This window comes from Synchiropus splendidus, chromosome 17, assembly GCF_027744825.2.
Source record: "Synchiropus splendidus isolate RoL2022-P1 chromosome 17, RoL_Sspl_1.0, whole genome shotgun sequence".
Taxonomy (NCBI): Eukaryota; Metazoa; Chordata; class Actinopteri; order Syngnathiformes; family Callionymidae; genus Synchiropus; species Synchiropus splendidus.
The window spans coordinates 10,522,501-10,535,982 of record NC_071350.1 but is presented as its reverse complement, the minus strand read 5'-3'; the positions used below and the strand labels follow the sequence as shown (position 1 = coordinate 10,535,982).

Genomic DNA, 13,482 nt, shown 5'->3' with positions numbered 1-13,482 from the left:
CTCACAGGTACTGGTAAAAGAGGGATGGAATTTCCCGCAAAATAATATTTATCAAAAATGGAATCTGTTTTTTTGTTTTTTTTTATTCAGTCAAATAAATAAATAGATAAAAGATATCACGACATCAAGCTGTGTAAATGACAGTCACATCGATCTATTGTTTGAGATAATCTGCTCATGTTCTAGGAAACTAGTGTCTGGGGATTGAAGACTATTCCGCTAAATACAGTTGTAGGCTACGCTCAGTTACTGACGTGACAAACAGGGGAGAAAGACAGTGGCTGTCTCCCGCTTTGTTAGGGTACCCTGTCGACATGTCTGCAGGCTACAAGAACAATTTACAGCTGACTCCACTTCCCAGGAAATGAAACAGTCCAAAGGAAATTATGAAGTACAAATACATTTCATCATCTTTCACTCAAGCTGGTGGTTGCAATCCCAGTCACGTCAGAGGGAATTGCGTTAGCTCGGCATGTTTTCTCACATGTTCAGCACAAGGTACAGAATATAACAAAATGAAGTTGGACAAAACCGAATGTTAGATGTCCACTAATGCTTTTTGAGCATGTTGAAATAGTGAAAGTGAATTACGTCAGTCGGTATGTGCTGATTTTCTAGCCTAAAATATGACCTCAGAATAATTTGTATATAAGAGTCTAGCATTTCTAATGAACAAACAAACCTATCAACTCTCTGCAGTAAATCTTAATGATACTCATCTGTTTTGATGTTCAGTATTGGAATGAAGAGGTTAAAAGGTGAGACAAGGATTCTGGATTTCTTCCTTTGATAGCGACGGTGTCTTAGCAACAGCACTTATTCCAATCTTGTTGTTTATTAAGATTTCACACAGTGTTTTTGTTTGACCTTGACTCCGCTGTAAGAGTCAAATAGATGTTTTTAATTGCGCTTTTTTTTGCGTAGGATTTTGTTTGTTCTTTTCATCGACTCACATAATTTCGCTGCACATCTGCACATTATTTAGTCATTCTTAAATAAATAAATAATTAAAAACACTAAACATAAAGACAATTTTTGTGCCACGACAAACAGGAATTTAAACTATTTTTAATGCTGCCTGTGTTGGACCATCTGACCATGAGCATTTTGAATGTGTAAAACCTATAACAAAGTTACCTTGAAGAAAATGTGCATGGATTACAGAAAAGGAAGTCAAAAAAACGAATAAAATGACTCAAGGTGAGGGAAACAAAAGTTCTGCCAGAGACCAGAAAATAGTAGTAGTAGCAGTTGGCAAACATTCGGACAAAGAAGAAATCATTAATATTTATACAAAAGGACACAGGTGCAAACTAAGGCATGTAGGTAGTCTGCAGGGTTTCTGCTACATGTTAACAATCTCTCTTTGAAAGATGAACTCAATGTCACACGTACGAAAACAGAGTCATTGGAAAATGCAAAAAAAAAGTTTAGTGCATCACAGAAGGAGACATGAATACCTGTATGGTGGTATTAACTGTGTTATTAATGGAAAATGCTGAATGAAACATCACAATAACTGAATAAAAATAAAAAAGTCTCGGGTTGCGTGGCATTGCGTTTTTTTTTTTTTTTTATCATTACCACAATAAAGTGTGTGCACTTTATTGTAAGTACTATGAACACTGCACTGACAATGACTTTCGTAAGTTTTGTGATTTTCAAAATTTTTTTTTCAATTGATCCAAACACTTTCTATCAACATCTATTGTAGACTTGTATAGCAAAAAGTACTATTTCCTAGATACAATAAAAACAGTCATAGAGCGGAAACACATTTACATTATCGGGTGTTTGCAGGGAAACGGATACAGTACGAAAAAATTTGTTTTCCCCTGGATGGACAGTCAGTACATTGGTCTGGACAGTGGGCAGCCTCCACAGCCAACATCCATGTTGTTGGTCAGTAGTCGAAGACAGTCAACTGCATCGACATGGTATAACCTCTTCACCAATCAGATTGCTCCCTGCCTCTCCAGCATCACAACATTAATGTAAATACATTCATGTTTGCAACACTTGCATGAGAGAGTTCTGCGATGCTTTCGCCTGAGGCAGCTGTTTGATATTCAGGCTTCAGATGATGTGCGGCTTTTTAGAGCCACGATTAGAAAATGTAGAAGTATGAAGTGAAATCATTCGACGTTGATAAGAGGTGGGATCGACATTTCTTCATCCTTCAGCGCGTTTAATAACTCCGTGTTTTAGCAGAGACTGTAATTCACAGATAGACTTGTCAACAGTGTACACATCAATCTACGAAAATTCTGTGAGCATTTAAAAGTTTAGCGATAACAGCATGCTGAGAACAAGGATCAAAGGAAGTCGGAGGAAACAAAGTGTATTATTTAAACTTCATTTTAGAACCGAACTGGAGTAGCGGGCGTACTTATACAAAAAGTCTAATAGCTTTATCTTAACAGAAATATTTGAAGTTAATCTGGGTCAGTTCCTCAGACACGATTTATGTAAACCACAGCGCAGACTCTTGATTTTAAGAGGATAAAACGCAGCACGATTAGACATAGTGAAACCTATTTTTCGAGACAATTTGAAGATTGTAATCTAGCGAGTACCCTTGTCCTTAAATTCACTAGTATTGTCGAATTATCCTCCAACAGCCTGCGACACAATTTGAAGCATAATGTCCTTCTCCCGCTTAAAACAGTATCAGCGTAACAGCACAGTCCAATAATGATTACCACAATTCTTGCAGTCATTCTAAATGACTCTGCCGCAAATGAAGCTTAACATGCCGTGACCACTGGACCAATACGCTTAATGCTAATCTCTTGCTATTATAAGTATGAAAAGCTTCGGGTAAAAGTCGCCGGGGTCTTTTATTTCGGACATGTAGGACTCTTCAAAGTGGCGGCAGGGAAGTGGTTGTTTAACACGGGCGCCCGGATTGTTCTATTAATACTGACTTTACATTGGCATCAGTGGCAAAGTTATGACTGGGTGAGTGAAAGAACGTGTCATTCAAATTGTATCTGCCATTGTTCCAGTCTTGTCACTATTTATTTCCTAGAAGAATCAATGGGCCCCGCCTCTTTCAGCCGATAGAGAAAACACTTAGTATACACTTAAAATCAATTGGAGAGAGAGCTATGCTCTTGATGTGTGGGAGGTGCTCTGGGGAGATGGACTGCATTGTTGGTGATGAGTTGACCGGTTTCTCGTACTAAATGGACTGCACCAGCGCATCCCGTCATCCTGGACTGTGTTTATGAGCCCTGTTGGGACCTCTTCAATGTGGTTTCCTCAGACTGTTATTTCTCCAGTTTGTAGCAGTGGGTACAAACAAACCACTTCTTTTTGTGTCTAACTGAAACCTACCTACCTAAAGTGTACAAAACCCACCTGGTACATGTTGTTAGCTACATTTATAATTCATCTCTAATTTCATTTTCCACTGAAAGGTGTTCACATATATATTTTTTAGTTAAGCAACTGAGGCCTCCTTGAATTGATCAAAACGAATAGTTTCAGGTGCTGTATCTTGGGAGTGTGTTCAGGAGTGAGTAAATGATGGAGTAAAATGACACAGATCTGCATCCTTAAGCATGAGGACGATGCATTGCAGTGTAGGCAAAAGGGTCTGAGGCAAAATACCGTTCATCTCCTACTACCAAAGTTTCCTTTCACACCAATGAAGGCAATGAACTATAGAACAAATTGAAAGATCCTGGCTGAGAGTACAAGGTGGTTCCCTGGTGAGGTATTCCAGGCATGTTCATTTCAAAAGAGGTGCACTGGGAAGGTCCAACGGAGATAACATTTCACAGCCCACCTTATATAGTATACAACAATGAGAGCTAGAGGAGGATTCTGTGACAGGGTAATTCTAGGTCTTTTGACTAAAACTGACGCCTCTATAGCACGCCGTTCGGGACAATGATGGATACAATACCTTACGATATCTGAATGTAAATTCTTATTATTATATTACTATTATTATTAGTAGTAGGCTAGTGCACTAGGAAAGTGTTTCGGATAAATAAATAAATAAAATAAATAAATAAATAAATAAATAGAATAACAACAAGGCTGTACACAAATTCAACAGTCTGACGGCCGAGGGGAAGAAGCTGTTCCTGTGACGGGAGGTTCTAGTCTGGACCGTAGCCTCCTGCCAGACAGAAGAGGGACAAACAGTCCATGTCCAGGATGAGAAGGGTCGGTTCTGAGCCGACCTGCATGTCTCTGGGTCCTAGAGGTATACAGGTCCTGAAGAGGTGGTAGGCTGTAACCGTAGTAGTAGTAGTAGTAGTATTGTTGTTGTTGTTGTTATTACCATTGTAATAATAAAGTCCAACTTGTCCATCCACTCTATCCATAATAGCATCACTCTCAACAATAAACAGGTGACTAGAACTTGACTTAGCTTTGTAGTCCAGTCAACCAATTACCATGGTTGATCATTTCAAGATGCCTCCGCCTCCACAGCTAAGCAGCTCGGCGCTCCAGGAAGAGGAAGTAGTCGGAATATAAATGTACGAAAATGGCACGTTTTGGCACTTAGTATCAATAAAAGGCCTGTAATATCAATGGTCTAATGCAACGTGGTTCAGTATTGGTAGTGTAAAGCTTATTCACTCATAGAAATCCATGGTTTGGGCTGCAGTGCAACATGGGAAGTAACCATAACGGAGTTTGCTCTGAGGAGTGATGGCACCTCACATAACTCTAGTAGCCTTCTGAACGTGACGGTTAAACTGGACTGCAGATAAGGAAACTGGAAGAAAACCTAACAATGAGTTGGCGCTGCATGATGCAGTGGTCAAAAGAGCCACACCATTAGATTCCCGACCGCTTGGTTGGATGAAGTAACATTTCCTTTACAATAAATAATACCTTAAATGAAAAAGTAATCCTTGTGCTCTGTCTATCCTCTGTGTTGACAAGGAGTGTGTGATGACGCCAGGGATTCTCCTGCACCGAGCAGTCTGGCAGAATGGGACAAAGGCAGATGGACTTACGGTCGCTGCAGAACGGGCCTCCATAGGTGGTCATGGTGCAGTCACAGGAGAAGCCTTCCCAGAGTTGCAGACACACTCCCTGGTGGTAGCAGGAGTCCTCGGTGCAGGTGGTGCTTGGACCTGCAAGGGAATCACAGCAAATATACAAGAGAAAACTCTCAAGAATAGAATTCCTACATCTGAAAATACATTTAACAAAGTAGCATGTTACATAGGAGGCAAGTGCTGTGTTAAAGCCTAGTCTTTCAATCTACACTCAGTAACACTTTGAACTCATAACTGAATGACGTCAATCACAGAAGCAAAGGAGGATTGACTTGTCAAGGTGTTTTTTTTTCATGCAGTCAAGGAGGAGGAATAAAATGCAAGTCTGAAAACAAAGAACCGAGCTAAATTCCCCTTCCCTTATCTTATTTTTCATGCCTCAAATGTATCATTTACTTCACAAAGGAAGCTTGGAGCAAGCAGACCTTTCCAAAACACACTGATGCTGGTGGGTTTTTTAGCGATTCCCTTCTATTTTACCAGGTCTGGCAAATTAAAGAGACATCACAATTAAATCTGGACTGTGGAGCTTCAGGCCATATCATGCATCTTATGTAACAAGAAAATGTTTCAGCTATCCTGCCGTCAAAATGGATTAGCTGTTAATAAATGAACATTTGCTCGAGCAAACACACATGCTAATAAGCTATTATGTACTGTACAAGTATTTTAATGCTTGGATTCTATAAACAATGAAAATAGCTGCAGAGATTCTGAAACAATGTTGTCGCATTATCACATGCCACAGTTTGACCACAGAGAAAAAAAGAGGTGAAAAAAAATCTCTCGCCATTTACACGGCGACACATTTTTATTCATTTATTTTCTTTCTTAATTTTTGTTCTTTTTTAGACTGGATGACCTTTGCCCAATTGCCCCCCAGGAGCTGAAGTTTTGGGACACTTATATAACCATCCTCCCGTAACCGGCGCAATGTTTCCTGCGAAAAAAACGGCTACCTGAGGATGACAAAAATTGGAGGCTATTAAGCCTGAGATTGTGCTCGACTGAATGTTTTTCCTTTCAGACGAGAGCTCCACAAACACAACTGGAGTCCTGACTGACACTGTCAGCGTGTATAATCAGAAATAATAAAAGCACAGAATGCTTTCACCGGCTAATCATAATGGGAGATTGAACAAAGCTATTAAATGGCAAGCACAGCCATAACAAATGCTGTGAGATTGGTTTCCAGGGAGTAGTCGCTCTGGACTTTGTTTGCTGAATAGGCACAAAGGAGAAAGCATGTTCCGAAAGACGATGCCTCACCTCCGCAGCCGCGTTCCACGTCTCCCACCTTGTGGAGGGCGTCCATCAGCAGGTCAGGGAGTCGGCCGTTCAAGTCCACCGAGGCCAGGCAGCCTTTGTAGCCCTCTCTCGATGCAATTAATCGAGGCAAGCTGCCATACATGCTCTTCCCAACACCACCAACATACAGCTCCCCTGCGGGACAGAAGCAGCTGAACGGAGCGGAATACTTGACTTCCCCGGGTTCATTTGTATTGTTTCTGCTTTCACCTCTGTGTCAGAGAAGTTCTAGTGTAAAAAAAATTACACATGCAAAAGAGAGGGCCTGCCAAAGGTCCATGACACTCAAATCATTGGCCTGTTTTAATATTCATGTGTGAATAAAATACATATTTATATCATGCTTCTCATGATGTAATTTGTTTGCTAACTCGAAAAACTTTATTTCCAAGCTCAGATCCAAATTGCTTGGAAGCTCTCGGCACTATTGAAAGAGGGAAGAATGCTAAGCCAGATTACACCGCATTATCTTTTTATGAAGACGAGTCACGAAGGCAGATGATTTTCAAAATCTTTTCACGACATTCGCCTGTCTGGTGGTTGGGAAGTAAACAACAGAACAAACAGGAGGATAGAATAAATAAATCAACATTGAATGACACTTTTTGTGCAGCTTTTGTCAACTAACACGCAGAAATATGTGCTGAAACAAACATCAGAATGTAATAGACGTTCCATATTATGCAAATTTCAGGGTTCTTCAACGTCATATTGGACCTCAGTGGACCACCGCTCCTCAACTGTGACTGGTCAGAGGCTGCTCATCGCGAGACCAATAATAATATGAATACCATCAAATAAGAACTGTCCAGAAATTCTTCAATTACATTTGGTCCACAGCAATCTGACCCAATAAGAGCTTCAGGTGAACAACACACACTCACACACTCATCACAGTCATACTACATTTAAAAAGGAAATAAAAACTTTCAGAGAATTGCAAATCATTTATCTTACAGTCAGAATGTAGCCTGCGGCTGTTAAAAGTATAGCTCTGAAACAAAGCTAACCAGAAGAGTATTTAAAAATAAATGCGGGTTCAAATAGTACCTCAGTGAAGACAGATAAACATTTGCATTGTGCAGGAAAAACAGTAACCTTAACCTCAACACCACACCCACTTATCACCGGCAGGATAGACACTACTTTATTATTGTATCCAGTTTCATACGCAGCCATATACACAGTATATAAAACCATCAGGATCAATTCAAGAACGTTGCCATGATATGGATCAAATCATGTCAACATGGCATTTGTTATCTTCACTTTCACCTTCTGCTGCTGCTTATCCGGGGTCGGGTCGCGGAGGCAGCATTCGGAGCAAGGAAGCCCAAACTTCCCGATCCGCACAAACCTCCTCCAGCTCTTCCCGGGGGATCCCGAGGCGTTCCCAGGCCAGACCGGAGACATACCCCGGGGTCTCTTCCCGGTAGGACATGCCCGGAACACCTCCCAGGGAGGCGTCCAGGGGGCATCCGGATCAGATGCCCGGGCCACCTCAGATGGTCCCTCTCGATGTGGAGGCCAAAATTATCTATCTCCCAGTAGTGAAAAATCCTGATTGAGATCAGTCCCCCAAATTATCACCTATGCACATGTCTACAGTATCACTGAGCAGGTAACACACAGACTACTAGGGACAAATAAATTCCCAAGCCAAGCACTCCATACCAAACAGGATTCCTATCGTCTTGTGCCAATAAGATCTCCCTCTGAAGTCAAATGTTTTCGACACATGTTGATGATCAATGAAGCCCAGTAGGACTCCTCCATACACAAATAGCGGCTTAACAAACAACTGTTTACCTTTTAAATCCAGGTTGCGTGCTCCGTTGGCATGCTGGGTGACGGTACGGGCATCAATCTTGAGGATGTGCACGTTATTATTGTCGCGGGAGATCACCACATTGTGCCACTGGTTGTCATTGAGTGGCTTGTCAGAGTTTCCTTTCATTAGCGACGGCCCATTTCCCAAGTCAAAAACATAATGGATGTACCTACGGGACAACGCAGATGTTTGTTGACATTTACCACATCTCATCTATCATTATTTCTCCAGATAGCAAACGCCATTTACCAAACGACAGTTTTATGTGATGATTTAAATAATTTGTTGGTGATTAGAGCATTGGCGACAATGACACGCAGCAGTGAGCACTTCTGCTCAGGGTTTTGAGACTCAATCGTGGGCCCACTGGGTGAGATCCATGTCTTCTTGCATCAAACTACATAACTAGATGCATATAGCTGTTTTATTCTCTCATAATAAAATTAATCTGAGGTAGATTCTAAAAGTTAAATAGGGTCAATCTCATTTCATAAGGTAAAAATGATTCATGATAAATAGCAACAAATAAAATAAAGACTTTTTCTTTCAAAAAAAAAACTTTTATCTCCCTATTTTACATAACTGTATTGTCCTTTTTAGACTTTTAGGATAACATTTGTGAAGTAAAGGTCATGCTGTAAGATCCTGAGGTTGTTTACAAACACTCACCTAAATGTCCAACACAATAAGGGGCTAAGACTCAAAAAGGTCACTGAAAAACATATGTTCATGTACGTAATATGGTTGCAAGTGAAACATCATACTTTTTAAAAAAGTCATTAAGAAAAAAAAAAAATCGCTGACTAACATCAGATTCAAACTTGGCTACAGACAGACCACTCTGAAAGAGGAGACGCAACACATATGACAAGCTGCTACACTTGACAGGAAATGTTCTGAGCTCAGCTCGTGTGACAGAAGGCTCGAAGGCCAAAGTCTTCAGTCTGTGTTTCTCATGTGAGCGTCTGTTGAAGGAGCCCTCCTGCTGACTAATGACTGCGATATTCGGGTTTGTCAGGAAACTGTTGCATCCGGTGGTTTTTCGTGACCACCGTTTGCCATTTTCTCTTCACCAGAATGAGCGCATGGAATATAACAAGAGAGCACAGAACTTTTCCCAAACTCACAAAGGTAATGTATTTACTTGTTTCTTTTTATAGACACATTCCCGTTTTTTCTAGAAAAAACGTGCAAGACTCACCCTTTGACAAGCTCCACCACAATGAAGTCACTTCCATCTCCGGAGTTGTACAGGATGAGACCGTCCGGACTGATGGTCTTGAACTGGAAAAAAAGATGCATGGACGCGTAGGCCTGCAGGGTGGAGAAGGCCAGGTAGCTTGCCTGGGTCAGGAAAGTCACAGGATTGGCCACAATGTGCCTCATGCCAAAGCGGGCATTCAACTCGCAGTAGGAGATGTCCCCATTCTTGCACTGGTCAAGGTAGAGAACGCCGTTGAAGGACAGCGACTGCAAGTGCCCGATAAAGTTTGATGGCATAACGGAGATGAAGCGGCGTTCCGTCATGATTCCTGTCTCAATGTTGTTGAACTCTAAACGTGTGTGGGCTCCAGTCATGTGACCTAGAAAACAACACGCAAGATAGAGCAAGAGCTTGACACTGATGCTTAAAAAATGTCATGTAATTTTAAAAATGTTAAAGCGTTAAGTTAAATAAAATACTGTTACTAAGGCCCAATACAGGCCCCTCCCATTCTGTACTTTAGTTCGCAGTAAGACGTAACCATTTGTTTGTCTCGATCTCTACCTTCCACTGTCACGTTGTCCACGGAGAGCTGCAGGTTCTTCCCGCGCCGCACCACCTTCACCGTGTGCCACTCGTTGTCGTTCAGCTTCTCCCCAACCAGGAGTACCTCGGGTCCTTTGCCTGAGAGGTGGAGAGTGTCAAGTAACAATCACAGCACTTCAGCTGCACAGTCCACACTCTCCACTGGAGACACATTGATTCAGATGATACTTGAGTGCATACATAGCTAAAGGATACAAATCCAGCTTTGCATTTTTTTATAAAAAAAAAAACAATTTCAAAACCTATTTATCAAATATTATTTTCCAAAAATGTAAAAATAACAGTGCAGACTGAAGGTTTGTTACGTGGAAATAAATCTATAGATGCCTCTGCGTTCCAAGTGGAGACCAAGAAAGACACACCTGGCAAACTGGCTCTCCGCAGATGACTGAGCATCTACCTAAATCTCTAAGGAGGGCGCCAGACACACGACTAGGGAATCCTATTTGGGTCACCTGCATCCATGATCTTGTTCTTTCAGACGTAATCCGTAGCATGAGATGGCAGCTAAATCCAGGCTCTATTCTTCTTCTGGGTTTTTGCATTCATCACTACAGCGCAGTACAGCCAACTCACTTTGTGCTCTTGTTCTTATCAGCCATATCTGATTGTTCCCTCACTGTTAAATGGGTCTGATCTTCACTCTATCTGCATCCAGAATCAAACTAGCTGAAAGACGATAAAGTCTTACCGTAACATAAGGCAGGCAACATTTATCCAAAATACAGTCCAGCTGCCCATAATGTCATTTTGTATCAATTTTACCACACAATAACATCAGACAATTTAAGGAGTCGGTCACAAGATGAAAATTAGTCATGCAAAATAAAGGAAAAAAACAGAGGAGCCCAACAGAATGACCCTATTCTACCTTTAAAAACTGAAAAGACCGTACCATTTGATATGATTACACAGTATTGCAGTCCTGTAGGTTCATGTATAGAACAAATACTGACTGTAAAACAATCGCTTTGACGGCTTAAGATCTCTGGAAACGCGGCACTTTGTTGACAACATTGTCGCAACGAACAATCATCTAAACCCTGTCAGTTAACTGTAAAATCTTTTGTGTCACTTATGTTTTGTTCATTGCTCTTTGAAAACTGACTAAAATCTCATCCTACTTGCTGTGAATCTTCCAACTGACACATCACTTTAAGAGACACAAGATACGAGTCTACTTTGTAGCACACAATGACCATAGAATATGGATCCATTTGTACACATTGTTCTCTTTATTCTCACTGTGTCTCAAAAGAATGCTAACTGAGATTCACGTCTTTGAATACAGTGGTACCTCGGTTTTCGTCCCGGACGTCCCGGAATTCGAACAAATCGGAGTTTGAACAAAAATTGCGAGATTTTTTTCTGAACGAAAATCCAGAACTCGAACACCCCTGGAAAAAACGGACCGATCAGCTGACCCACGACGCGCTTTGTTATTGTGTATAACGCAGCCTCTGTATGCAGACGTGTCCCGTTAGCTACATTTACTGACTGTTTTTTCTTCATATTGAGGTGTAAAATCTTTCCTGTCTCCACACTGGACCGTGGTAGAGTGTCACAGGGGAGGTGCTCGCTCTCCACACCTCCGAGGCTGGAGCGCTCACTCCAGGGTTTGATGTCCTGTTGTGGGCTGGAGCTGGGACAGGGATGAGGCGAGTCTGGGACAGAGCTAAGTTACTTGGTTTATGACTTTGTCACAGCCAAACTGCACAGAAGCGCACATTCAGAGCTGGACACGCACCGGGCACCTCTTCCCTTCTGGAGAGACGTCACTCACTCTGCAACCCCTCCCACATGCAGCAGACACTCTACATTCACTCCTACAAAAGCCTGTTGGAAAAGGCTTGGAACGCATTATTTACTTTTTTCATTCATTGTAATGGGAAAAATCGATTCAGATTCCGAACAATTCGCTTCTCGAACAGCCGTCTGGAACGGATTGTGGTCGAGGTACCCCTGTATTACTGTATTTGTATTATGAGTACAAAACGACTTGCAGTTCCAGTGGAATAATAACTATGCAACACCTCCACACTTAAAAAAAAAAAAAAAAAATATATATATATATATATATATATATATATATATATATATATATATATATATATATATATATATATATATATATATATATATATATATATATAAATATATATATATATATATATATATATATATATATATATATATTTTGGGCCAATAAATACATATATTACTTTCTGAAATTCAAAAAATAGTTAGAAAGAAGTATAGGAAAATAGTTTTGGTTTTATAGATACACTGGAGAAGAAATGTGATGTGTATATACATTTTATACATAGATACATTTTATTAAATTATTTTAAATTTACTGTGATTTTCTTTATTTGATGTGATTTAAATAGAAAAATGGCTGTTGTAATTAAAATGAAGGTCTCAGCAGCTTGTTTCAATGATCGACTTCTACATTGAAGATTTCAGCTTTTGTTTGCTCGAGAACGCCTCTCCAGCTAGTGTTTACAACGCACTTAAACAGCACCACTACAAGCCTATTCTCCGCAGAAATGACCGCTGGCTCTTTGCTAACAATCCATCTCGCCACCAACTACGCAGCGATGTACTCCATAAATCGAGGACAATCAAGAGGTTTTCTTCACAAATGGGTCACTGTGCGCAGTCTTGCCACTGCAGCACCGTCACCCCGCATCAGCACCGATGCAACAGGCCGACACGCCAGTTCAAAGGAGTTCTGACATCGCTTGGGAAACTAATTGGCCATGCCTAAGCTGAGTGTGCCTTGAGGGGTTTGTCTGTCTAATTGATCTCTAGGCACTGGAGAATTACTAGGGACGTACAGGGGGCAATAAATGGAAAACATCAACTGGTCTTCCAAACACTTCACCGTTTCGTCCTCAAGGGAAATAATACAGTGACTCTGGCATCAGCTGCCTCCTTGTCTCTTTCCACCACGCCAGCCCCCCCACTGGTGAATATTGACAGCCGACACCAGACGGATCAATTGCTCGAAATCATCCTTCCTCTCTATTCGATCTATTAGATTTCTTTAGTAATGAAAAACAGGCTGCTCGAGGGAATTTATCAGTGCAGAAAGCAAACATGTTTACTCTCCAATTCACTATCATGAACAGAGATGTTGGGAAGATTCGCTGTAATGAAACAACAAAGAGTCAAGAGGCTTTTCTTATCTGGGTTTCTCAGGGTGGATCCGCGATGCCTGGAAACACATTCGGATAAAAAAAGGAGGAAACATATAATGACAAATTTATAAGCTGGTTATGGTTGTTCTACCTCACAGATCTGCCAAAGGATGGAGAAAGTATATTCACAGAATGAGGTAGTGATAATGGAAACTCACTATAATAACACAAAAAAAACAAAGCAGCCGTTCTCCTTAACAGTCCAAAATTCTCAATAGGAGTTGTTGTCTGCCTCCTTCACTATGAACGGTTTCCTTCCTCTCCACCTTCATCCTTGTGTCACCATCTCCAACATTCCTTGTC

The 13,482-nt window shown here is 41.0% G+C and overlaps 1 protein-coding gene across 7 annotated transcripts in view; it reads right to left on the bottom strand.

Annotated features, from left to right (window-relative positions):
* The window catches only part of LOC128748482 (neurexin-2-like), a 164,730-nt gene that overhangs the window by 56,125 nt on the left and 95,123 nt on the right, over positions 1–13,482 (bottom strand). For all 7 annotated transcript variants that reach the window (XM_053847318.1, XM_053847316.1, XM_053847322.1 and 4 more), the window contains 5 exons: positions 9,935–10,054; positions 9,368–9,749; positions 8,145–8,335; positions 6,297–6,470; positions 4,983–5,102 (listed from right to left, as the gene is read on the bottom strand). In XM_053847318.1, the coding sequence (XP_053703293.1) occupies positions 4,983–5,102; positions 6,297–6,470; positions 8,145–8,335; positions 9,368–9,749; positions 9,935–10,054 (987 nt within the window). The remainder of the gene's footprint in view (positions 1–4,982; positions 5,103–6,296; positions 6,471–8,144; positions 8,336–9,367; positions 9,750–9,934; positions 10,055–13,482) is intronic.